Source organism: Trichogramma pretiosum, unplaced genomic scaffold, assembly GCF_000599845.2.
Source record: "Trichogramma pretiosum strain Unisexual culture from Peru unplaced genomic scaffold, Tpre_2.0 scaffold19, whole genome shotgun sequence".
In the NCBI taxonomy this organism is placed as follows: domain Eukaryota; kingdom Metazoa; phylum Arthropoda; class Insecta; order Hymenoptera; family Trichogrammatidae; genus Trichogramma; species Trichogramma pretiosum.
In genome coordinates this window covers 931,449-959,254 of record NW_019641707.1, presented here as the reverse complement: position 1 = coordinate 959,254, position 27,806 = coordinate 931,449, and the positions used below count along the sequence as shown (strand labels likewise).

Here is a 27,806-nt window from a genome sequence, read left to right as displayed (position 1 = left end):
GATATCATATTAGGTAAATTATTAAAATACATATTAAATTTTACTGTACTCTGAGATCTGATTTCAGCTGTTCAAGTATTACATGTTACATTGGTTTTATTTTGATTCGTGAAATGAGTATTTTAAATGATTCACTCATTTTATGATCACATAAACTATCGCATAACATGGCAAAATACACAGAGATGATAACATGCCTATATAAATATATGTATAAATGTTAAACGCTGTATGGTCAAATTTAAATTGGCTTTTGACCGATGCCTTCATATATATTTATATAGAAATAAAGTTATCGTAAAACAATATTTTATACAAAGAACATTATCAATAAAAACGATTGTCACTTTTTTAACATGAAATATGTAACAATGAACATTTGAGACTCCGACTTGAATAGATTTTCGATCGACGAAAATTATTAAATTTTATCGATTAATGTACAATATACTGTGCTTATATAAAAATTCATTATGGTACAAATAAATTTGATAGACATACCTTTGGTATACCACAAATAGATTTGCATAATATATCTAAAAGCTAAGAAAATATTTCAAAAGGTTTTTACAATTATCAACTTGATCTTATACAATTATTTGAAACGCGTTCATGGGTTATATTTCACAATTATGGTATTGCACTATTTTTAAGTACTACATAACTTCTTATTTACGTACAATATACTCTGAACATCTCTGGATCTTAACAAATACACTAACTATAAGAAAATATTCATAACTATGAATTAATTCAAACCATCAAAAGTTAATAGTTTTTGCTCAACTTTTCCAGTAATTTAACTGTACGTACTCCTTTTAAATTTTTAATCTCATACGAGATAATCGTTCTTTTTTAAACATAATTCTTACTTTAAAATTAGATTTCCTACTATCCACATAAGAAACCAATACACTCGTCGTCACTAGGAACATAACCGCACACAATTCATACGCAATGTCCTTCAGCAAATTTGAATTGAGCTTCGTAAAAAATCGATAACTTAAGATTCAACATCATTCAAGTGGGAAGCAATCGGTTGCATCGACCTATTGAAATTGTCATATTTCACGCTAACATTGTGGGCTGTTGCGGAGTTCAATAATCCTGCTCGTTGCTTCTGCTTTCTCTGCTCAGTCATCTGGTAAACGAAATTATGTTTAAAAAATGTTACTTATTACAAAAAATGATTTTTTGTTAATTACCTGATCCCTCAGTTCAGTAAGTTGATTAGATAATGCCTTAACCAACTCCTGAGTCATTTCTAACTGGCCTGCAAGACTCCTCAACTCAACTTGCTCTCCTTCACCTTCGTCTGCGGCAAGAGACTTTGCCCTTAATCGTGGGAACCAATCGAGATTTCGATCCTACGTCAAACGAATAGTCAGTGTAAACGTAAATATCAACCAACTGTTAAAACAAATTTATCATATTACTCACCTTAACCATCATGTAGACATAAGATTCTGGCCCAGTGAATTCAGTCGGATCTTTGACTTTGACCAAAACAATGAAGTAAAGATAATGCCACATATTGTGTTCGTGTTTTATGTGTTCCTCAAAAGAGACAGTTTTATTATCGAAAGCCGATCGGTTGAGACCGCATATAAAACAAGTATTTTTCAATATCTGATCCTTTTGTTGCTTTTCGGAACGCAAGTCGGCAAAGGTATCGATGATGACACCAAAAATAAGATTAAGTACAATAATAATGACGATGAAGAAGAACAGCAAATCGTAGATAACTCGTGCAAAGAACAGTGGTTCCTAGTGTAAAAAAATCGTTCAATTAAAATTTTACTATTTAGAAAAATAATATGATCATCGCCTCTGATGACTCTTACAGTGCTAGATGGTGCTCTTAATATGTCGCCAATTCCACCGCCATTTCGAAGACCCTGGTTTAGTGTGGTGATGATGCACATTACAAGAGAATCGCAAGCTCTCTCCTTCAGTTCTCCGCCTACATTGACTTTTTCTCCGCTTGGCAGCCAATTCGTTTTATCGTTTTGTTCTGTAAAGGTAACGAAGATGATTGTAAGAAAGTCTTGGAATTACAATGTACAGTGAACTATTTGTCTGGTTATAAAAGTACCCTTGGCATAAGATGATGCTGTTTCGCTGATTTCGCAAGTTTTATTTTCTTTTGTACAAAATTCATTCACAACTTCGGTTACGGAATCATCGAGCTCCTCGTCGACGCTGATCAAAAAGTCATCCTTGAAGAACATGTACCCACAGATTGAGAATATGTAAACCAAAATTAACGCCAGAACAGCTGTGAGAATGATCGACCTTCCGTTGCGAGTGACTGATCTTATGACATTCAACAAAGTTTCCTCGCGATAGACCACATCGAAGAGCTAAAAATTCAAGGGAATTCATTTTAATGCGAATCTTGATTGACGGATATTTCATAGTAAATATATAAAGATTGATACTTACTAAAACGGAGAAAAAGAATGGATGCATGCATATGCCAAGTACGCAGAATATCAGATAAAGTATGTGGTAGAGTAATTCGAAATTAGTGACTATCTGCTTCACGCTTTTGGTTAAAGTACCCTGATTCCCTATTATACTTATAAGATGCACGACTTTAAAGACGACCTGAAAAAATACATTATCTCACTCTCTGCATGTGCGATGAAAAAAAAAATGAGTTCTTGAACTTACGGTAACGAAACCAAGTAGATACAGAGTCGGCTCGGGTCCCATGGAGTATACTAGTCGCACCAGCGTCGATATAAGGAACCATCGTATCGCGTTTTTGTTGCCAAGACACATGGATATGGCCGCAGTTATCATCATGAACGCCCATAAGAAACCGGATAAGTGGTAATTGATATCTGTTAACAGCGATTTTATGCAGTTTAGCATCGTGAAATGAGATCCATCTTGAGATAAAATTAAATTCATTCGATAATCTTACGTGGCACTTTGGATGCGAAAGGATAAAAGAACGCTACGATAATATTAATAAGTACGGCCAAATTGAACAGTATGTTGCTCCAGGTTGACATGTAACTGCTGACCCAGAAGAGCATCGGCTGGCCGCGGAGCTTCTTCTGCCACTTCATCTCGTTGAACATGTCCTCGGTGCGCTCGAAAAAGTCCGAGACCTTCGAGCCCTGATCGTCGCGCTCTGCGGTATTCAGCACGCGTATCTTCGTGTCGTGAGTTATGAGCTCGCAGATCTCCGGTATCGGGAACACGATCTGCTCGAGCGTTCGGTCGTTTCTGACAATCTGCAAAAGACCACGAATTAGAATCAGTAAGCATTTGAAGTTGAAAAAAGTTGACTGCATCGTAGTAGACTCACTTCAATTTGTGCGGTGTGCGAAGCGTAATACTGCAGTGCCTTGTTGATCTTATGATCGGAGGTGCCCTGTTCCACGGGTTTGAGTATGGCTTGGAGCTCCTTGTTGTGGCGCGCCAGCTGATGGCACAGAATGTAAATGTTGTGCCCGACCTCTTTGGGAGAGACAGCCTCGTCGTCGTCGTCGAAAGCCTCGTCGCCGTCCGTGTCGCCCTCGACCAGAGACTCCTGATAGAAGGCCGTGCAGGCCACGTCGATCAGCTGCTTGGGATTCATGTTGTTCATTATCCTCTCGGCGTTCTCGCTGTCGCCTCGGCTCTCCATGATGGCCAGCAGAAGCTTGCTGGCGTTGTTCTTCAGCTCCAGCACGAGGTCCATGCGCGACTTGCCGAGCGGATTGATGTCGTTGAGGATGAGGGCGGTGATGATGTCGAGCCCGTTGGACTCGTGCGTCGCTATGCAGTTCTGATTGTCGTGGCACGGGCCCTGACAGTACTCGGTGAGAGTCTCGAGGGTCTGATTGATCAGCGCGACGTTGTACTCGTTGATGTAGAGACCGAGCAGGCCGAGACCTCCGGTCGTCGAGCCGCATATGCAGTCGAGGAACATCAGCGTCTCCGAGACCAAGTTGAAGTTCGTCTTGTTGTTCTGGTTACGCAAGAAATTCTGAAAATAAACGAATGATTTAGTTTATAATATTCAATTCATTGAGCAAATTTTGGATACCAACCTGGAGCTCTCTGTTGTGATTTTCGCAGAGCAGTTGCAAAAATCGGAGTATCGGCTGCATGACGAGGACCTTGGCGTTGAGCTGCCTCTCGTCCCTGTTGGCGTTGTCGACGCCGCGCTGACGCTCCAACTTCTCGGCGATCGTGTCCTCGGACAGATAGCCACCGTTGGCGACTCCGTTGAGCAGCAGAGAATCCTCGGACGACGAGTTGCGCACGCTCGAGTAAGCCTGTCCCGTTAACGCGGCCACGTCGTTCAGCTCGTCGCGCAGGTCCTCTGTGATCACAAGATTGCGCTTTGGTTTGCCTGACGTCGTTATAAGCCCCAGCAAATTATAGCGTTGGATATTAAAAAACGATTCGTGACAAGAAACTAAAAGTTCAACAAGCGTAAACGAATAAAAGCCACACATAAAAAAAAATGAAAATAAAAAAAGTAAGAAAAAAAACAGTGGAGGACTGCAAGCTTTGGGTTGAAGCATTTATCGTGCGCTATACCTAAGTTCTTTTTCTTCGACAATTTGTCATTGTCGACAGCATGCTCCTTGCCTTCCTGCGACTTGATTGCTATATTCGACGTGTTGACAGTTACGGTCGCCTTCAGTTCTTGCTGAGAATCTCTCATCTTATCGTAAAATACCTAAGAAAACGAAGTTTCATAAGCATCGTAAAGTCTCATCGATAAAAAAATAATCAATCAATTGCACTACCTTGAAGAACGATTGACTGAGATCACCGCCCATTAGTTTGGTAATCATGCTCTTTTGGATTATCGGATTACCACCCTCGAGCAGCGCGATTCCGAGTTCAACAGCCTCGACAAATATACTCGGCGAGTGGACGCTTTTTATGACGAGCTCGACGACCAAGTCCGAGGCACCTTCGCGGTCCAAGTGGCTCTGCACCTCGTGCAGAGTACGCCCGGCTCGACTCAATAGTTTCGCTACGATTACACGATAAATCATTATTTTTGAGTCCATTCATTGTGCAAAATTAGGTAAAAATGAGAAAGGAAAAAAGTGCGCAATTTACCGCCTGGTCCGTGGGTGACTGAAATTGTGCAGGGAGCTCCTATGTCCACGTTTTCGGGCTTCGCCAAGAAATTTTTTCCGAAGTATCGCGTTAGCAAGTTGTTGCGCAAAGTTTCACCCTGTAAATAAATTAATGTTAAAATATCATCTCACATTCGGTACCGCTTATAGGTTTACACAACATACGATCAAATTTACATAGGTTTCATTGATTTGGTATATCAAACATACTTGAAAAAAAATCAGGAAAAAATGCCTGTTAAATTATATTTTAACATTCGAATCGGCATTTTTACCCCTAATTAAGATTTAAAAAGGAAACAACTTCAAATCAACTAATTCAAACATTCGTTCAAAAGGTATTCAAGTAGAGAGATATGTGTCGTGTATTGAATATTTACAATAGTTTAAAAAAGTTGTACAAAAATTCATGTAGCAGTGAGTTACAGTACTTATTGAAAAGTTACAATGCTCAGTGTACGTATATGTTGTAGAAAAAATTGAATTTTATGATTAAAGCAGAGTTTATGGTTGAGAAATAATTAAAGGGTATCGATACATCTTAACTACTTGAAATCGGAAGGTGGTAGTTTTTGAATAACAGGAGAAGTGGATAAAAAAATGCTTAGCTTAAATTCTGAAAAAAGTGCTTCAGAATTCTTATGGAAAATCAACCATTTTCGATCTGCAGTATTTGAAAGTTAATTCAAGCAAAAAATACTGATGTTTGAATAATCAAAATCAGATTAATTATGCACAAAGCAAAATAACATAACTCAGGGCTCAAATGAACTTCATTTTGGGGATGTAGCCATATCATGCGTGGAGAAAAAAGCAGCTGAAATTTTTATTTCAAAATTATGCTGCTCATAGCTAATGAAAAATAACTACGAGAAAAAAGTACAATGAAATGGACTATGAAAAAAAAGTAGAAAACACGGAGAAAAAAAAATCAAGGAAAAGTTGGAAGACGACTGGTTCAAAGAAACGAACAATTTCTTTATGATTTCGTGCCTCTTTGTTGCCATGCATCCGTTTCTTCCGTTCGCTTGCCGTCGCCTGGTCTTCATCCTTGGATACCTCGCTAGCTTTATCCAGATTATTAGTCGAGGTGGTCGAATCTTGTGCAACGGTTGCGTCAGTCGTCGCGCTGATACTGTCTATCGAGGTACTTTCGGTCGCTTGACTAACGGCCGACTGAGCGTCGACAGACGGCAAATCAACGAACTCGTCCGGAGGCTTTATTATTTCGACCGGGGCTTGGATCGGTGCTTTACTTTCAATCGGTTCCAGTTTTGCTTTCAAATCCTCTCTTAGTTTCTCAAGAACTTTGACTTCTTCTTCTTCTTTTTTTTCCTCTATTACTTTTGGTAAATTTGATTTTTCTAATTCAGTTTTTGGTACTTCTGCTGGCTCTGTTTTTGGATCGATTTTGTCCTCAGGCTGGTAAAGTCGGCAGCATGAAATGAACTTTTATAGCAACACGGTATCGACAGTCTTACCTCGTAATGTAAGAAACTCAAGATTTTTCGAAAAGCATTTAGTTAAAACAAATAATGCGAATGATTTATGATAATTAATTTTTCAAATCTATTGCATTCACGATGCGATGTAAATGATTTGCTTTTATCGATGAACAATTTTAATCATGGTATTTATTTAAAGTAGAAACGTACTAGTTTAAACCCAATCAGTTTAAATGTCATTTAATCGATTGTTAGATAAGAGATTTTTTGTGAGGTATATTGTTTTTTTTTTTAAATAGTGACTGAAACGAATGACAATCACGCTCCACATCATGCAAGAACTTTCAACTAATTTCAATAAAACAAAAATACAAACCTTTTCTCCATACTCTGGATCTATGGCCATCATTTCCCTGAGAGTTCTCAACACTTTGACGCATAATTTTTCTTCTTTTTCTTCCAATAGTTTTTCCGTGTGTTTGATGAGCCTAAAAGTATTCGAATGGTATAAAAAATTTACTATTTTAATAAAATAATGGGTTCACTTTAAATTAGAAACGAACCGTCGAATAAACCCTCCATTTTCGCATCTCGTGCGAGCTTCAGTTTTTGGAGTAAATAATAACTCTGGCCGGTAGAGTACATCGACGAGCAGGGACAGTTCCGATTGGACCAGTGGCTTCAGTTGCTCCTCCAACAGGGACACAATGTCTTGCAATCCTTCGATGATGGTGCGATCTAATCGCATCAACTGTAAAACCGAACGATTTAGGTCGAAAATATTCTCGTGATATTCAATTTTTCAAACTTTACGTACTTGACTAGGACTTCGCTCCACTCTAGGCGTTTTTGCCACTTGTAACCATTTGTTCGTCTGCCTGGTAAGGAACGTGGCTTTGACGAACATAGAAGTAACTTGACTTTCGAGATCCATCGGTATTGCGATTGATCGTCCTTTGGCTAATGAAAAGTAACATAGTTAAAAATAGCAGTTCTTAAAAAAAATATCTGAAAATTCATATGAATAAGAAAGTCATACTAACCAACGTCCGAGAGGGTCCGTATGCAATTTTCCACATTGAGTCGCTGACCCGGACTGAGCCAAGTACATTGCGAGACTTTGAAAGCGGCATGTAGCAGCTGCACGAAGATGGGCTGTCGTGTCTGGCAAGGAAAATATTTCTAGAATTTTTCGTTTACACGCACCCACAAGCATGATCGAAAATTCAGATTAATAAAGCCATATTAATAAGACATTGCTTTTTTCATCATATTCATATTTAAATTTATAAATAATAATTCTCTTTTTAAATTTTGAATTTCTTACCAAATTAATTATAATTTTTATTGATATAAATTCATCGTGTTAAAAATGTTTAATTATCAACCGCAGCCATGAAACACACCCAAAAAAATTTAAGCAACACAAGAAAACGATATCGTGTCTTCTTTTATTTAATAAAAAAAGCAATGCCGCGTCAATCGTGTAGCCGATCGAAAAAAAAATTATTTAGACAAAACATCAAGCACAAAACACAAGCCATACACAGTAGAGGAAACAATTGCTGTAACTAGATAGCGTATAAAATAACAATTGATTATTTTTATAAATAATATTTGATATCCTGATGGCTGAACATGTTTACTTACATAATCAACGTAATAGGTCTCACTACGCTCGAAATCCTTCTCATTCCAATAGAGACTGGCCTCGTGCAGGTGTTTCTACACGTGTGCGTTTGTTTGTTTATGTTCGTTTCACAAAAATAATTTTGTAATAATATGCGTCATTCGTATGTGCGTGATTTTACAAATGAAAAAAAAAACAAGACCCACCACCCATGCAGTACGAGTATTTGTGTGTCAAGTTTGTATGTATGTGTCATGGTGCATGTGAATAACGAATTGAAACAAGATACACCATAGGAGTTGAATGATAACACCAGTGAGCAAAGAAGTAGAGTTGCAGGCACAGGCAAACGAGGTAGAGATGCAGAAAAATTCGACAAAATAAATCAAATTATTAAAAAGTGAAAACCGTGAGAGATAGATACGTCAAACTTATGAATTTAGTTTTACCAAGAATTATTGTAAAAGACATGCAGTAACGAAAATATCATAATTATTACTACACCAAAAGCTACGAAAGATTAAATTGTAACGAGTATGAAACTACTGAAATATTTCAAATTCTAACACCGAAGAATTGATGTGCTCTACCTATATTGAAAAGTATCTACGGATCGACGTTTATAATATATCGACGTTATTACTTTTCTTAGTGCAAATTTTTACATTTCAAAAAAAAAATTCAATGTATATACTATTTACTGACACAAAAATGTAACAAATGTCCTCTAATCTAGAGTTTAATTCACTCTCTGCTGGTATGCATGAGAAAAAAATTACCTCCAGTATGATGTACTTCAATAATGAGAGGCGAAAAGACAAGATGCAAATCACATGTTATTATCAATCGTATTTAAGTTAATCGGTTAATTTTCAAATTCAAGCCGATGCTTATTCAACATTTAAAAGTATTCATCAGTAACATTATCAAGCCAAACACAACGAGGGTTCAGTTAAAAAATGTCCGGGCTCATTGATTAGTCTTAGAGATATAGTATAAAGATTATAAAAACAGTACAGAGTGTACGAGAGCAATCGATAGATGAGTAGAAGAATAATCAGAATACGAAAAAAATTGTTTATTGCAAAACTATTTGTAGCTCTTTCACGTTTAGACAAAACAAATCTGCGTTAAGCTCTCTGATAAATGTGACACGTTCGGTCTGTAACTCACTTGTACAGCGGTGCTCTGATCGGAGAAGGGACTGCTGAAGAACGTATTGATGATGCTCATGACGCTGTTGGTGACGTAATTCTCGAGGATCTTGTCGGCGTGATTTCGATCGTGCGTGGCCGTGGCTACGACGCCCATGTCGACGATGAACGATTTCTCGAAAAGTGACCACATGTGATTCGACGTGTAAATCTCCTTCATCTCTACCTCGGTGTCGATGTAGCAGTGGTTCAAGAAATTTATGTAAGCTTCTTTCACCTATTCGAACAATATAATAATTTCTTCTTTAAAAATCTGATCTTCTATTGCCTTGTTTTTGTATCTTACCTCAGGAATGCAGTCCTGATGAGATACCATCGCGACGATGTCATCCAATGGCAAGAGACTGTGGCACTTAATCTCCGTATTGACATTTTTACCCATAGTACAGCAAGCCAATAGCTTGACCAACTCCACGTGGTATTTCAGGGGACTTTTCTCGTCCATCCGGTGTCTTTCCGATCTCATCATTTCGACGAACTGATTGAACGAGCCACGATCGTTGTAGAACACGAGAACGTCCTCACCGGCTTGCACCAGCTCCTGCATGACCAGCTCTTGGCACTTGCGTATAAACTGATTCTCCGCCTTGACGATGGTCTGCAGGAATTTCAGATACTGGACGTGCCTACCGTGCGTCTCGATGCAATGCACGAAGTGCTGTATGACTTTGGGATTGACCTCGTTGCACAGGGTGGAATTGTCCTGAAATATGCTGCAGACCGTCTGAGCCTCCCTGAGGCCGGGCGTCAGGAAGAGATCCAGCTGCTTGTGCAGCAGCACCTGATTCGGCTGATTGCCCAGGCAGAAGTTCTGCAGGAAGTCGTGGGCCAGCCGCATGAGCTCGATCATGCGCACGTCCTCCTTCGTGTCGAAAGGCACCTGCAGCAGGTCCAGCACGATCGTGTGCACGCCGACGTTGCGCAGCAGACGCTGCTCGTGCTTGCGCGGTATCACCTGGCCGTTGTGCAGCGTCTGTATGCACAGCTTGTTCATGCGTATGAGTATCTGCTGGATCTTGCGATACTCCTCGGCTTGGTCGGCGTGCAGGGGCGGCCCGACGTCGAGATCGATGGCCGAGCCCTTCTTGTCCATCGTCGACAGATGTGGCTTGGTTTTTCTCGATTCGCTCGTGCCCTCGTCTTCGTCGTCTTTGCTGTTGTTGTTGTTGTTGTTGTTGCTATTGCCGGATTTTTTCTTTTGCTTGTTGCTGTGATCTTCCGTGGCTTTGGACTTGTATACCCAGAGCTCGGATTTTTCCACGGACTGACGCAGCACGTCCAGGTCGGCTTTGATTTGCTTGTAAGACTCGACGTCGTTGTCCGATACCAAAAGTTGAACCTGTATAGAACGAGGAAAGCAGACGGCGTTGAATAAATAACGAAAGTATGCGTGAAATATTTAAACGCGCAAGACGAGTTCAACGCACTTGTTTGAAGGCTTGTAAAACTTCCTGCCTTTGACTGAAATGTCTGAACAGAAGATGAAGGGCTCCGGAGACCAGTGGAGGATAGTCGTGCATAGCCAAGTGCAGCAATACCCGCAAAAACGTTCTACCACCTGCGCCGTCCAGATCCAGACCCTCCCACTCTTCGCTGCTGCGGAATCGATGAAAAATTCAAGATCAAACGAAATTCCCAGCACGATTTGCGGTTGCTTCTGCTCGTCGCAACTTCACTTACCTGCTACCGAAAATTCCCTCGGCTTGCGCACCGATACTGTCGAGATCGATGTTCTGGCGTCCAAGAAGATCGCCCGATGGATTATTTTGATCGAATTCCTTTTTGAAGATGCAGAGCAGACAGGAGATTCGATAGTCCAGTCTCACATCCAAAATGAATTGCAGAATCTCGATTATTTTTAATTTCGTGTCCATGACCAAGGGGTACTCTTTCTTGGCCTGGGCTTGAGCTTTCGGACACGATGAGGAAGTGCCGGATATCACTTGGCCGGCGGGCCCGAGAGTGAGATTAGTCATTACGGCGCCCATGTCGCCTATGCATCGTAGTACACCACCCTCGGCTGTGAAAATCAAGGGCAATTAGTCGAAGTACATTTTGGGTCTCCAACACTAATTTACAACTGCAAAATTCATTAGTGTATTCTTCTACCGCTATATTAGGTAAAAATATCACACACTTGCATTACGTAATCAGCAAGTTAGGATATGTATTCACGAAATCGTGTTCGTGTCAACGTGATAACAGATTCGAAGTCACATAAACGAGAGTATGGCATTTGCTCGTGAAAACAATGAACAAAACAGTATAATTACATACAAAGCTGGAACTATATACACATATTTACAGGAAACCAAAAATAAATAATCAAACTTGCTCGATCTGCACTCAGGCGGTACGCACAAATGAATAACAATGCACACACAAATATATCAACCGTCAGTTTATCTACGAGATCATTACCTGTATCCTCTTTATCCTGCGTTTCGGCTGCTTTAAAGTTGCGTGGGTAATTTAAAAAAAAATTGATAAAAACAATAAGATCGTAAACGACATGTATAAAAGAATGAGAATTAATTTACAATGTTTTTTGTCCTTATCACAGTATTATTTATAACGTACACAATTATCATGATTCTGAAGGGAGAAACGTGTATGTACACATATTTATGACTGCTTCTCTCTTTGATACGATTAGTAAAGTTCTCGTATACTTACAATCGATATCTCCGGTGGGCACTATTCCATCCGACGACTCGTGATCGGACGCACAATCCAGAATGTTGAGCAATGTTTTCGTGAGAGTCAATAGTCCGGTAAAGCTGTAGAATCCAAAGTATATCAAGTCTCTGGCCAACTTTACTACCTGTTGAATTGAGTCAATTTTTATAGATGTAAATATTCTACATGAGATTTATGCGAAGCGCATATTGCGCTGTTTTTCTTTACCTCGAACGTCAATTTGTTTTGCTCTGGATCAGAAAACGACCAAGCTTTTTCTACCACGTTGGTAAGATAATCCTCGACGAATTCAATCGTAGTGCTGAATCTTGCTCTCACGGATTCCTTGTTTGGATCCAAATGTTTGTTTTTGTCATAACTGAAAAAATTGATAGTAAGTATTGTACATATCAATAGGATTAAATGCGAGACCAAAAATTAAATCCGAAATAAGGACTACTCACTCTTGTATGTTCATTTTGGAGGGTATCTCAGACCAAAGCCTGGCGTACTTGACCGGTGTCACTTGTTCTTGCGGGTCTCGGTCCACGTGCAAATGAAGCATAAGACGACAGAACGACGCCCTCAAATCATAAGGTACCGTTTCGTCTTCCATACATCTGTAAAATCATACCCAAATAAAGCTTAAAATTTTACTCGCATTAAGCGGACAAAAATTAAGCGTAAAGAACTTACTTGAGAATGAGATCGATATCGAGCCGCGGCGACAAATTATTCAGAGCCAAGTATTGCCTGTTCAAACACATATTGCTGAACAGGTTCAACTGGTGCCTGTAGTAATCGATGATCGACGCGGCCTCGAGGCTTCCCGCCTTGGCGTCTCTCGACAGTTCGCTCAGCGACATCGGGCGTTTGCCGTTGGTCCACGAAAGGAATACCTCGTCCTCCAGGGCCAGCTCGTATTCCTGCTCGTCGTCCTCTTGGCTGTTGTAGCCGGGCTCGAATTCCACTTGCATCTTCATCGTACTGAAACACGCGCACGGTTAAAGAGACATCTCAAACTCACAAATCGGCAAAAATCGCGCTATATTCTTCAACTTACTTCGTATCAATGAGAATGTCTTTGTTCTTTTCGCTAAGGACACTTTTGCAAATCAATTCCTGAGTGATGGCGATGGCCTTCTTGTTCGATATGCAGAGATCCGAGAGGTAGTCCAGGAATCTCGACTCCCAGTTGCTCATGTTCTTGCGCACCAGGCCGACGAACGTCTCGATCTCCGCCGCGGTGATGTGCTTCTCCAGCAGCTTGCGATTGTTGTGCAGCAGCGCCGTGATCGTGTCCTCGGCCAGTATGTCGTAGCCGATCTGCTTCTGCATGAACGCGAAGTGCTTGGCGATGTACTCCTGATTCTTCCGGTAGTCCTGCTGCGACAGCCTGAGTATGCGATAGCACAGCCGAAACATGTACTTGTACGAGGCGTGGCGGGGATCGTTGAGCTCCTCGATCCTCAGGAACGGCCCCTCGCCCGCAGCCGACTCCAGGAACGGCGCCTGCAGTATCTTGAACAGCTGGCCGAGTATGTACTGCTCGCGCAGCAGCTTCTGCCGATCCCTCACCGGGCTCGTGACCTTCAACTCGAGCGCCTCGGACTTGTTCTGCTCGTTCTCGAGGCCCGCGATGAAGTACACGATGTCCTGCAGCAGACTCGTCACGGAGCGCCTCTCGTTGTGCGATATCGTGCCCGACTCGAGCTTCCGACTGATGGACTCGAGCACCTTGCAGGCGTCGTTGGCGAAGTCGAGGTCGCGCACCTCCACGGGCGTGACCGAGCGCAGCGCGAACGCCTCCTTGTCCTCCTTGTTGGGCACGCTCGACACCTTGGACATGACGGGCTTCTCGTCGTCCTTGTCGATGGGCACGTTGGTCGAGTGCACCCAGGTCGAGGTGCAGATGTGATGCAGCCGCACGAACGACGACTGCGGCACGAGACTGTCGGCTCGCGTCATCGTCGTCGGGTCGAGCTCGAACAGCGAGCTGATCTCGTCCGTGTGATAGACCGAGACCAGGCGGAAGTTCTTGGCCTTGCCGCCTTCCGCGGCCGGCTCGTCCTGGTCGATCTCCGCGGCGAGATACTGGCCGGTGGCCAGATGCTTGAAGCGGAACAGCGAGTTCCAGTGGCCGGCGCCGCCGCGGCACGGGTCGTGCTGCACCACCTCCACCTCCCACAGGGCCTTGCTGCTCGTCGCCGCCGTCGCGCTGGTGCGGCCCGTGGTGCGCAGAAACACGTACTGCTTCTTCTTGTACTCGTCCATGGTGAGGAACTTCTCCTGCTCGGCGTGAAACAGCCTGACGACGTCGCCGCCCTTGAGTATCTCCTCCTGGTTCTCGCGGTGCTCCATGAACAGGGTGACCTTCCAGGAGGTCGCGCCCGACGCGACGTTGACCTCCTTGCAGCCGGGATTGTCGCTGAGCTCATAATTGGCCGCTACGTGGAGGCCCTGGCGGCCAGCGTTAACGGGTTCGAGTATGACCTTGTCGCCCACTACGACATTGTCACCGTCGCTGCGCAGCTTATAGAACGGCATGACGTAGAGCCAGCTGCCCTCGTTGCCGTTGGCGTCCAGGTACACGCGCATGGCGTTCTTCTCGAGCAGCGCGGGCAGACGCTTGTTCACCGTCAGGTATTTGTTGGATTTGAGGTGAAGTAACTGCGTTGCGATAAAGAATAAAATAAATTAATTAACGTTATACGGCAAGATCGTAGCAGGCATTATTTTGCATACTTGAGTTACTTTGTTTTAGTACTCGTTTAATACTTTTCAACGCGAAAATTTTCAATTTTACCTGGACGACGTTTCCGTACTTGACGATCGAACCCAGCAGCTTTTTGTTCTCGGCTTCGTTTTGTTTCTTCTCGATCTCCGCCGCATGCTGAAAAGCGTCAATTAAGAAAATGAATTAACGATATAACAAATTCTCGGATAAACTTATAAACGTCGACCCCTTAATCATACTCACGTGTAATCTCTTGAGTAATACTGCATCGGTGGTCGATGTGGCGCTCTGCTTCGCGGCCTTCCAGAATTGATTCTGGGCCGAGTATCTGTTCATCGGGCATATTTTGAACAGGCAATCTGCAACATTTCATCGACTCGTAATAATCGCACATTGCAATAGCGGCATATTCCCGCGATCGATCGAGAAAATTCGATTTCAATTTTTCTCCGGGGGCGCGCTCATCATTTAATCGATAAAAATAGTTCTTATCCCAAATCCCCGTTTGTTTACATTGCGAGCTGTAGTGGAGCATATGTAAACTCGAGCCAGTAAAGCATACATCTGTCAGTTACAAATTGGCAAAAATATTATCTTCCGGGGCCGCCTATGTACGCGCGTGCGCGCCTATACAGCCACACACCGCGCACACAGACACGTGTGCCGTAGGCGATATACGTAAGGGATTACGAGGTACTCAAATCGACATTATAAGGTCAAGCCCATTGAATCGTGGCGTTGACAATCGCAATAAAAACAAAAGTCGCCGACGTGGCTATCATCGAATATATATCATGATCAAATCGTGTGACAGCAGATGTTGCCTTCTCTCGTGTGTTATGATGCACGTAAACGATAAGGACTTACCTCGAAATTTTTGTGGGGGACAGCTCAGATCGCCGGCTTCGGGGCACACGACGCATCTATCGTCGACCAGTCTGAAATAGAGGAAATACAATATTACTATATGAATTACAGGGAATAAGAAAAGTCTATAGAATTGTTAAAACGTTTTGCAAATTACGGGCCTCGTAAAGCAGCGGTTACAATCATTCAGACGAAAAGTCCGAGCTTGACAGGTCTATTAGCCCGCAAACGTTTCTTTTCTCTCGCGCGCACATTGTCGGACGTCATAAATTCATCGTGGTCTTTTTGGCACGAGCCAGGCTACGCGTCGTTGTCGTGTGCACATATAGGGGACAACGGCCTGTACAGCATGCGAAAGAGCGACGACGTTATTGCGCGCCCACCAGAGCCTACAAGATATACGTATACGCGCGCGCGCGAGCCGAAGATATTAACGCCGGAAAAGCTGGCAAGCATCCGAATTGCATGTCGTTTTGTCGAGGCGCCACAGCTACTACACCGCTGCATCTATATAGCCGCGCTGCAAATTCCCCAGCGGTGCTTGCAATTTTTCTTCTCTCGTGATCGTAGTGTACGAGACGTACTATATATGCCGTTGACATTTGCGCTTCGTATTTTTATGCTCTCTCGAGAAGCGTAACAAAAAAATGTTTTTCGATGAGATGTTCCAATATACATCTTTATACGCTCGAGAGACAAAACTCGTGTGGAACGTTTACTTCTTTTTTTTGTGAAGATAAAAAAAGTTCACGCGATGAAGTAAATGAATGTAAAATACGCCGAGTCACGGCTCATCAGTGTCGAGAGCTTGCGAGAGTGTAATTCATGGCGTATAAATAAATTAATCCTTGTTTTCTAGGTCAGGCAGCTGTAATATATAGGTTTTTTTTTACACAGCATCAAATAGACCCTTTCGCTTAGCGAGGTCATTGTAGTATTTACAGCTACTACGAAGATGTGTAAAAGGAAGATATATACCAAGCCGGAAAAAAACGAAGTTAAGAGGATAAAAAGCTCCGTCTTAATTTTTAATCGACTCGGAAAAGCAGATACGCAAAACGCATAAATATGTACGAGTTTTATAAACGCGTAGTTTGTAGCAAGTTCCGACATCATAAAAGTTTCACGTTTTGACGGTCAACAACCTCCGGAAGCTCGATCGTGCGCCAACATAGACACTCGTCTTCGACACGTACATACGGAATTGCGCACATAAACCTTACCTACTACACTACGCTTCCCATTTATACTGTATATACCTTGTATCGTATATGTACGTGTACTAGACACCTGCAGAGCGTACGCGGATCGATGTAGGGGTATACATACGTGGGTGTATATCGCATCACACTGACACACAATACACATAGCGAGCTTTACAGTGATGGCGAGTAAGATACTTAGCTCTGCAAGCTCGAAGCTGCAGCGTTTTATTTATTTACGTTTTTGTTGTTGTTGTTTTTGTTTTTTTCTCTCGACTATGATAAATCGACGATACGTAGTTATTTTTGAAAATGTACGCGGTGATACGCCTGATGGAACTTTTTGTCAACGTCGAAGCGTGACTTGCCCGAGCTGATGTCGCTTGCGGGGATGTATTAGAGGGGAGATTCCAGCTACACGAGACGAACTCGTCGCTCTGACGCATCATTACTAGAGCGACGATAGCAAATTTGATTATTCAACCGAAAGTCTCAGATAACTCGCTCAATTATTTCTAACTTGCTGATTTCGAGCATTTATTATTATTATTGTTGTTGTCATTATCATTATTTATCTGACTGTTCTACCACTTTTCACGATAAAAACGTGCAGGGAGTTACCGAGAGTTGTAAATAATCCACCGAGTAAGTGCAAAAGTCCTTGCTTGCACAAAAGAAAGAAAGATGCGAAAAAAATGGAGGTAGAAAGAAAAACTTTCGAAAGCTCCCTTTGAACGACGCGCGCGAAACAGTGTCAAGTATTTCAACTAAGCTTTTAATGAACGTCGATCAATCAACGAAATGTCAACCGAAAGATCTATCCGAGCCAACGTTTACGTTTGTTTTTGTGTACGATTTTATTTATTTATCTTTCATCTCCTCTTTCGTTATTTAGATTGGAGCGCAGTTATATCGTGAGAATTTTTTTTCTTTTTTTCGTAGAAAGTCCACTCGATATTGTTTTGGGTTTTTCATTTTTCGCGAGTAAATAACAAAAATTATTAAAAAATTTCACGCGTGTGACTAATGATTCTGACGAATCTTTATTGTGAATCTCTACCCTTCCTCCAAAGTCAATAAACTTGCGTACGTTATATATCGATTTCAATTCGGTGCCTCTGTCTTTTGCACGCGCACAACAGCAGTCGCTGATACGGTTCTGATTCGCGCACATTATTAAGCTCGCGGCGCGCGCGCGTCGAGCGATGACATCCCTATTTCCTCTCGAGAGACGCCCAGCTGCCGGTTTGCGGATACAAATCTTTGCATCCACTCTGTTGCCTCTACGGCGTAGCAGTAGTAGTAGTACCGGGCTTATAATAAAGCCTCGAGCGGAAATAGAGCGGAAGAAATTTACTGAGCTATTTTATGAATCGAGCTATTGGAGAAGTGTTTCGCTCGTTCGAGCCTTCTCGCAATTATTTATCTTGCATCGCAGGATGGATAATTTTCGATTAACGCGCCTCGAGCTTTCCACGCCTTGGTGAAAATAATCGAATGTTATGCGGTATTGCGCAAGTATTGACGGGCCGGTTGTCAAATTCAATCGGTTTTAATAATAATTATAGCGTAAAAGTGAGCGCATGAGGAAAAAAAGTCACGCGCGACGATCGTAATAATGTCCATTTACTTGGAATACGTAATTAACTTGTACATACAATACGACAGAAGTTCGGAGCGAAGAGCTCGTGGCGTAAAATGAAATATATTCAAGTGATAAGAGATGGAAGCAGTCTGGTTTATTAACCTCGAGTCTGACAATTTGAGCAGCGGACATCCGATCGAGTTAAAAAAAAAAAAACAAAGGAAAAAATGAATTAATTATGCATTATCAATCAACCTTCGTGAATCGACGCGATGCTTCAACACATATATTAGAGCTTTAACGACACGCAACAAAAAAAAACTAGTCAAATTGCGTATATATTTAGTTGCTATAGTTATAAATATATCTCTCGACAAGTAGGTAAGAAATCGCGGTTAAAACAACACAGTCTTGTCTCGAGTTTTTTCTCTTTCTCGCCCTTTTTTTCGCTTTGCTTCACTACGCAGCACACACGTGCTTTGATGTGAAGTTTATGGTGTGCGACCGGAGGCTAGCTGAGCGCGAAGAAAACTTGGCCACCACCTTGAAACAAGAGTTATAATAAAGCTGAACGCGTCGTTGAGAGAGCTCTTTCACGCACGATCGAACGCCCGTTCGAATTCTAACGATTCGTTACGACGAGCACATTACAAATGAGTGTAGATTAATTATTGGTACAAATGACACTAGACCTTTTTGGTCAAAGTTTAAGAGAAGCTTGATCTGAAGAGCTCGAAACTAAGGCTCGAACTGTATTATTTAATGCGCTTTTATAAATGTCATTTAAATCGTACTCTGCGGCATTACTTCTTTATTATGACATCCGATAAGAAGCAAGTGTCAACACGGATAAATACGCATACACACTCGAGCGTACTGTTTAATGTAAACCTCCGCTTTATTGCCATAAAACTTAACTTTGAAATCTGCTAATCTTAGCTGCTTCTTTGAGAAAACCGTTGCTGCGTCGCTTGCGATCCGAGCGCGTCCTCAATTTTTTTCTTTTCATTTTCTTTTTCATTAAAATAAATAGTAACATTTTTAACACGCGTGCCACTTGAAACGGAGGCTTTTTATTTATATATACGATTCGTCGTAAGTTCGTCAAAAATATAACGTGTACAAGAGTTTAATTTAATAATTCAGAGGGATGAGCATGAAATTTATGCGTAAAATATATTCTTTCATTTATGTTTGACCTGAACGCGGTATAAGTGTACAACACACGTGTATATTATGTCAAAGAGTTTCCATCATATAGACGTTATGTACAACGGAGCCACTTCAGTTTTTCCGATGACTTTTCTTCCACATGGCTTATGTCAACTGCAAGGTCAATAAATAAAGCGCGCAGTGCCTCACACACGCGACATATTGTATACAAGTATGTTTACGAGCGATAAACAAACAGAGAAGAAAATCCTTTCTCGCTATTAGAAACCACACTTCTGTGCTTTACATATTGCAATATGTATATTCTTATGAGAGCCACTTGTATGTGTGTGTCTCTGTGTCTATCTATGTGTGTACGTGAGCACTGCGCGACATAAAGCGGCCTATTTTTGTATAAAAGGTCACGCGACGTAGATAGCGCCGCGCGTTTTTATATCATCGCCATTACAATATAAAGCGAGGAAGGATGAATCCAGAAAAAGCGACGACGTGAATAATGTCAAGATACGTGTAAGAATAATTGTGGCACAGTTTCTCAATTACTCTCTCAAAATTTTGTATCGAAGAGAAAATTATAATGCAGCAGTATAGGCTACACGTGTGTGTTGGCAAATGATGAGAGAGTGAGACACTCTCGATTGAAGTCTTCGGAGATGTTATCGTGATATAATTGCTCTCTTCTTGTTTACCCGTCGTAAAACGTGTGCGCGATTTCACTCCTATAATCGTTTTCAATGCTTCTCAAGTAGCTCTTGAAAAAAAAAAAAAATTCTTGGGTAGATAATGCTCGCGCGCGCGCCTACATCGAGATCGAGCAAATTAGATTATAATCCGGCGTCTGAATCAACATTTCTCGAGTCTCGAGTGTTTGCCGCTCTTTTCTTCTGCTTCTTCTTCTGCTTGTTCGGCGCGATAACGGCTCTTTTTCATATTGTATATTTTAATTACTCGATGATTACTCTATTTTCGAGTACGCAATTACTTGCATGTTACATATTATTCAGAAAAAAGCTCGGTATAATTAGAGCGAAAAAAAGCACATATCGTATGAATTTTGCATGCAGGGCAAAAAAGGCAGGCACTCATTGTTTGGAAGATTCGAAGTAGCTAAGTGAAAAAGAAAAAATGAAAGAAAAAGAACAGAGTCAGAGCCTCTTACCCCAAAGTCGACAGAAATCCCGAGGCATTGCCCTCGGCGTACAGGCTGACAATGTCGCCGAGGTGAAGGAAACTCGCCGATCCTGGTATCTCGCTCATTTTGAAACTTTAATCGAGCCGTCAGCTTTTCTTTCCTGCTCCTCTTTCCTTGTACTTTCTTTTCTCTATTTTGCTGTTTACTCTATCTCTCTCTCCTTGCCCTCACGCGATTCCTTGCGCTGCTTTTGTTACTTGGGTATTTTGTGTTCCTTCTTCATGATCACTGCCACGCGAGGCCCAAGAAGCCGCGCATTAATCGATGCGACCCGCGCGACGACCAGCGTGATGATGTGCACACACTCACACACGATGATCGACCTGCAAAATTTTAAATATTTTTGTTAAATTTGGTTTACGTTTAAATTGCATTATATTTTAACGTAGAATAGACCGAGTAATAGCTTTATCAGCTATATACGAGCGCTGCATTCATTCATGCGCGTCGTTCGCACGCATCCAGCCGTAATACACATCTATCTATATGCCATACTCCAATCGCTTTATAGAATTAAATCCACTCGCATGTAAACTTTATAAACAACAAAATAACTCTTGCTTGCGTCAATGCAGCACGCGCAATGTTTCTTTCTCTCGCGCTATCGTTGCGATGATACTTGCACGTGATTTTTTTTTCTCTCTTTTGTGCATTCGTATATCGCTCATTATTAATTTATAAAACCGAGATGTGTAGCTTATTTAGTAATGAGCTTTAGAGTTATGTCTTTGACAGTTGAGAAATTCGTGCAAGCGCATCTAGGTATACAAGTACGAGAATTCTGTATAATATGAAGAAATAAAAATTAGATCTGCTCACAGTGGTATCAGATTTTCCCTGTGCCATTGTCTTATTTCCCGAGCGTCGTATTCGAGTTCTGGATATACAGATATACGCGCGTACCCTCGTAACTAATATCGCATTTCGGACGGAGAGTTACAGAAAACGTGGGCACTTAAATGCTGACTGAGAAACGTCGACACAATCGTGTTACAGCAAAAAGTAGTTCGGCGGCCGAGTGACCCAGGGTGTCGCTTTCCATGTTTTTAACTTGAAGTAAGTGTAGTAAGTACGTTGGGAGTAGCGACGGACTTATGCTTCATTTTGGAATTTTACGAATAAATTGAGTCTTGTGAAAGAATCGATGGACAAATCAGAGACAAAATTAGAGAATTTTTTCTTGCATCACTCTAAAAACTTTCACTAAAAACGTTCGATTTTTAATAAGCAACCTTTAGAAAATCCAACATCTATTCACTAAAACGTCAAATCGAATGGAAATAAATGCTTGATTGACCTAATTTCAAACGAATGTGCTGTGTGTGTATACGTGTGTGTATGTATTAAGTATACATCCTTTGCTTCATTCGAGCGAGATGTAATGCTCTCTCGGAGCCGCGCGCGAGCTCGAGAGCGTCTATATAGTATATAGGCACGCTACACGCGAGCTATATCGTGAAATTGTGCACGTGCTTTTGGCGCGAATTGACATGCACATGCACACGTACTATATAACACGAGCTCCTGCTCGAGAGCATGTAATCGAATGAATAAGAGCGTAACAGCGCGACGTGTGCACACATACGTACGTACGAATCGCTCGAGATTTTTTGAGCTGCGAAGAGAGAGAGAGAAAAAGAGAGCAAGTAGCTAAAGGGAAGCGCAAAAAAGCTGACAGGTACATCAATACTCGCGCTTAATAATCATCTCTTCGTTCGCGAGTTACTCGGAGTTGAATTTTTTTCTTCTCCTTCTTGTTTCATCGACACTCAGCCACCCGAGAGCAATCTAAATACACGCGCGCATCGATGTAGTTTTATGTAGCGCGTACGTTTTGCACGTGCCGCGGGCGTTAAATTTTTAATTAAAACGTGCGTGCGTGTGTGAGCGCGCGTAGACGCGACCAAAAAGAAATCATACGTATAATAAGACTTATAAACGTGCGAAGTATTTCGTAATCGAGACTCGTGCGCGTACCAATTCGATTTCGTTTCGATACGTATGTGCGGACGCACTCCCGCGATCGTCAATATTATGGTCGCGAGCACGATTTTCAATTATAATCTATGTGCGTACGAGCGATATTTGTACAGCTGGTTTCGCTGGGTTTCCGCGAAAAACTCGCGCGCAAAATTTTTTCACAAAAAGTTTCAGCTCGAGGCAGAGAAAAAGAAACGCGGAGATCGAATGATCAGAAACCGGAGAAAATGTTCGAATGAAATTGCGCGGGTTCTATATAATAATCGTAAAAGTGAATCCATTCAAGACGTAGCGCGAAGATTTATTTTCGGGCGTTTAGCGTTTACGAGCCCGCGCGGGTAGTAGTATAGTAAAGTGTTGCACCCGCGAGGCGTTTCTATATCGAGCCAACTTGCTGCACGAAATATGTGCAGCATTTCGTCGTCGTGTTTTTTTGCCGCGAGTACTTCATCAATGTGTATGTTCGAGAGGGCAATAAAAGCGGCTGATCGATTGTACATATGTATACCCCGATCGCGAGACGTGTTGCGCTCCGATGGAGATGTTTACGAGCGCGAGTCGAGATTATTTATAATACACATTTACATGTGCGAGCGTAAAATCGTCGTTATGCAAAAGCAATCGGATTTTTCGTCGAGAAAGGGAGAACGAAGAATGAACGAGGCGAAAGGTCAATAATTAGAAAACGGAAATGGAGCGATCAAGGGGCGTCGATATATTGTAGATGATATATATATATCGATTTTCTCGCGGTGGCTTTCGCTACAGAAATCTGAAAGCAACCGGACGAATATTAAAGCTTGAGATTTATTGGATCGCGCAGCCAATCGCGGGTTATCTACGAGAAAAACTGTGAGAGGCTCATTTGTCATTTATAAGCCCATCTCTCCCAGATGTATTGTCTACGTGTATTGGCTGCGACACGTGTGCAAAATCCGGGGACAAGTGGCATGAGATTATGAGTCTGAAATCGAATCTACCTCATATATAATGTATATATCGGCTTGGGTCATCGACTGTAGAGCATTGACGAAAAAAAAAATCGATCGTTGGAATTCACGACTCGACCCATTCTTCTCTTATGTGTTACACGGGTTTACACATCGGTGCAATGTACTGTATGTATTCGCAGCATTATTTGTAGCAAAAATGATTATACTGCCATTTACACGATGTCGACTCAACCTTGTGCAGATAAAAGTCGCGTCACGACGACTGTACACATTTTATTTTCTCACGATATACGGGCGGAGAGGCGAAATGCGTGCCGTACTCCAGTAGGTAAAAAAAAAACTTCTAGAAAAACTTGGAGCTTCGCGCCGCATAAATTATAACGAGCATCGAGAGAGTAATATCATAAATATGTATGTATAAATTAAAGAAAAGCGAAATTCTCGACGAATTCCTGGGTGACTCGATTATCTATTATCGATCGTGAGACACTTTTCAACTCGTCGTTGTCATCTACTGGGTATATCGACTCCCCAATGATGATCGTGATACGGCAAACGAGGGGCTATACGATGGAGCTTATCTATATCTGTGTATTGCAAGCTTGTGTCTGAACTCTTCGTTTATGTGTGGTTGGGTGTGTGCTTTTGGCCAAAATGTGTCAGAAATGTTCGGAATGCCGCGTGTAATCAAAAAAATCGATTCGACATCGATCGCGAGCTTCGACTACTGGATTTTCCTACACGCGCTTTTGCTCTCCCTACCCTTTTCAGCTCTGCGACTGCTTTTGCTTAAAGCAATTAAAAGTAAAAAAAAAAAAAATTCTTCAACTCGAATTCGAGCAATTAAACGCTCGATGACTCATTAGCAAATATTAATGTGCATAATATACATACACGCCACCGCGACTTTTATACTATATATTAATTTGGGTCACAGATTAAAAGCGCAAGTGCTCCTTACTTCGCGTCGTCGTCGGAAAAGTTCGTCGCTCGCGAGACTCTCGAGAGTGAGGAAAAAAAACTGCGCTCGCTAGAAAACATGAATGAAAACGGTTTGAGAAAAAAAGAAGAGGAAAAAAAACACAAGAGCGACTCTCGTGCCTATTATATATGTAAATGATGCAGCAACGGCGGCAGCAGCAGCAGCAGCAGCTCTTCTGACAATATATAATACAGGCGAATGTAAAGCGTACGGACACACACACACACACACACACACACACACGTAAACGGCTCTGGATATCGTTCCACAAAAATAGAACGAAATCTTTTTTTCGAAAAAGAAAAAACTCTGCGCACGTTGAATCGTTTTATTTTCGGCCTGCGAAACTTTGCGCGACCGTAGCCAGCCGCTCGTGTAGTACAGATAGTTCTCTCGCTTCGTTTTTTCTTTCCAACAATATATATAGATATTATTATTACAAGGGTATTATATACGGTAAAAAGATGTGTGCGCTATGGTATATAGATCATACGCTCGGCTCGTGTACTTCGGTTTATAGTTATTATACAATATTTTCGGGCGTCATAGGCGCACGAAAACGTTCACTCTCTTTTCTTTTCTTTCTCTCTCTGTGTCTCATTTTTTTTGCATAATTTCCGTAGGCGAATATAAACCATCGTAGCGTCGTTGCGAAGACGCAGCAAGAAAAAAAGAGGAACGTGCCTCGCGTGCGTGCGTGCGTAAATAGAGTAAATTAGAAGTTCGCGAAAAAGCCGCCGCCGCAGAGGCTGCTTAGCTGCTGCTACGTCTGGAGGCCAGTATTATATATCTGACGTTCTCCTATGCGCACAGCAAATATAGATATATTATAATAATAATACGCACTCAGTCGCGATGTAAAGAAGAGAAACGATATTTTGAAAATTTAGCTTTAATTTCGCAATTGTCTACCCTACACCTCTCGCTATTATTATATTATTATATTATCTCATCGTTTTAACTCTCGTTTATACATATCATTACTTGGGCTTTGACAAATAGAGAAGAATTAATTCAAGCTCATAAAAGCCGCGTGGGGCGATGTGTGAGTGAGTGTCTGCCTGCCTGCGTCGTTTCTTTTTTCCTTTCGCATAATACAGCGAATTGCGATAAATATATCGTATCGATGCTTCTGTCATTGCCAATACGCGCAATTTTTCTCGTATTATTTGCTCCGAATGGCTCAGAAGTCATTCTCTGGTATATGTAAGCCGCTTGTGCACGAAATAATACGATCAACCGCAGCAGAATTACATTATGACTTCGAAAACTGCTACCTGTCGTGCGTTCCGTATACTCGTATACGTTCATATATACCTTTATTACATCAAGTGTGTGTATGCGTTGCCTATATAGTCATGTCATCGGGTCGCCGCGGTTCGCGCAAATCTTCGTCTGCCTCTGTGTGTTATTAACTCTCTGCCTATATAACCTCGAATCGATCTCTCGCAGCGATACGCACCCGCGTTCAATAAATCATTTATATATTGTTTTCGAATCCTTTCGATCGCCCACGTATTTAAATCAAAAAACACATCTCAAAAAGGAAAGCAAAAAATTCAAAAATCCCATGCGTGCGTGGACCTATGGGGGGCTTATACTGGTTGTTTACGTTGGTGCGGCCTATGGCTTAGTTGCGCGCGGATATTCTCGTCGCCTTTTCGTATTTCCTATATACATATTGGTAGCTATATATATGCAGGTATACATATTAGCAGGCACGTTTGGGTGTGCTCTCGCTCGCGCGTGCGGCACTTGCGACTCCTTTTTTGTTTGTTTGTTTATCCTTGCACACGGCGAGATGAGTGAGAAAACTCGACAGATTATTACGTACTTATAAGCTTGTGCACTGAACTCGCGGCTTCTTATACATTATAATGTACACGCACGACGACACTTTACAACAACAGTATATACACGATATATAATAATGCCGCAGTACGGAGTCAGGCCACGCTATATATATGCGGCCAATGTAAACGTCGACTGACGACGACGACGGCTGACCAGCGAGGAAGAGAGAGAGAGAAAGGAATTGCGAATAAATCAAGTACAAGTTATCATCTCGCGTTGCTGCCACTACTATGCCTGCCTGCTGATGCTACTCCGAATGCTTCTGCCGCGTTTTTAACTGCATACAGCACGTTTAACTCACTCGCGTGTTGTTGTGATACATACAGAGAGGCAGAGAGAAAATAAGGAGTCGAGCAAAATATATAACATCGAGGAGACACTGCCTGCAGTTAATCCGCTACTGCTGCTGTTCACGGTTCGTCGCGCGGATGTTGATGTACGGTCGACGGCACACGCACCCACCCACACACACACACATAGACTTTGCACACTCTGCACGCATGTATAAGTAATGCGAAAAAAAAACCGTATATGTACTGCGGAAAATATTATATACTAACACGGAGCGTGTGTCTCTTTCTTGGCGAAGAGAGCTGCCGAGCGAGCTGTTGCTTGTGCCTTCGTGCTATATACACTAAAAGATATATTAACTACACCACTGACACTGGCCGCTGCAGGCCTTACACTGAACGCGCGCCGCTGCCGCCGCCGCCACCGCTGCCGCGAGGAGAAATCGCTGAGTCTGCTGCTGCTGCGGAACGTCTACAGTATCAACACGGTATATGTATACGCGCACACGGGCTGATGATATTGCGCGTGTGTGATTCTGGCGGCGGCCAGAAGACAGAACGAGAGAAAGAGAGAGAGAAGCGCCCCAGCAATGAATAGTTATGATTGTGGGTATATGGAAGATTCCCACTTGGTTGAATGGAGCAGAAATATCTTCTGCTAGTGCGGAACTGTATTTCAGAAACTGCTTTGAATTCTACTACAATTTTTGTGCTCCTGCAGAAGTATTTCTGAAAGGACCTTAATGATCTATTTTGCTTGAACATTAGATATTAGGAGAATCTGTTAAACTTACATTTCAGAATTAGGAACTCTGAAAAAACAGTGATTCGTACATTATTTCTAAAAATATTCAAGTTTAATAAAGTAAATGTACTGAAGTTGCCAAAGTATTTTGATGATTTTCCTGATGATACTTTTGTCGG

At 41.9% G+C, this 27,806-nt stretch overlaps 1 protein-coding gene across 1 annotated transcript; it reads right to left on the bottom strand.

Annotated features, from left to right (window-relative positions):
* Positions 1-33: 33 nt before the first annotated feature.
* LOC106659907 (inositol 1,4,5-trisphosphate receptor) lies at positions 34-27,364 on the bottom strand. The gene is made up of 32 exons (XM_014382664.2): positions 27,153-27,364; positions 20,791-21,146; positions 15,672-15,742; positions 15,048-15,163; positions 14,874-14,960; positions 13,131-14,737; positions 12,764-13,054; positions 12,532-12,687; positions 12,296-12,446; positions 12,065-12,212; positions 11,069-11,408; positions 10,816-10,984; positions 9,675-10,727; positions 9,348-9,605; positions 8,195-8,269; positions 7,588-7,708; positions 7,362-7,504; positions 7,108-7,295; positions 6,921-7,032; positions 5,080-5,197; positions 4,758-4,990; positions 4,546-4,687; positions 4,050-4,354; positions 3,323-3,985; positions 2,933-3,248; positions 2,677-2,849; positions 2,446-2,610; positions 2,096-2,363; positions 1,845-2,014; positions 1,441-1,767; positions 1,206-1,367; positions 34-1,141 (listed from the first exon to the last, which is right to left on the bottom strand). The coding sequence occupies exons 2-32, from the start codon at positions 20,886-20,888 to the stop codon at positions 1,004-1,006; spliced, it is 8,364 nt and encodes a 2,787-aa protein (XP_014238150.1). The 5' UTR covers positions 20,889-21,146; positions 27,153-27,364; the 3' UTR covers positions 34-1,003.
* Between the last annotated feature and the right edge of the window lie 442 nt (positions 27,365-27,806).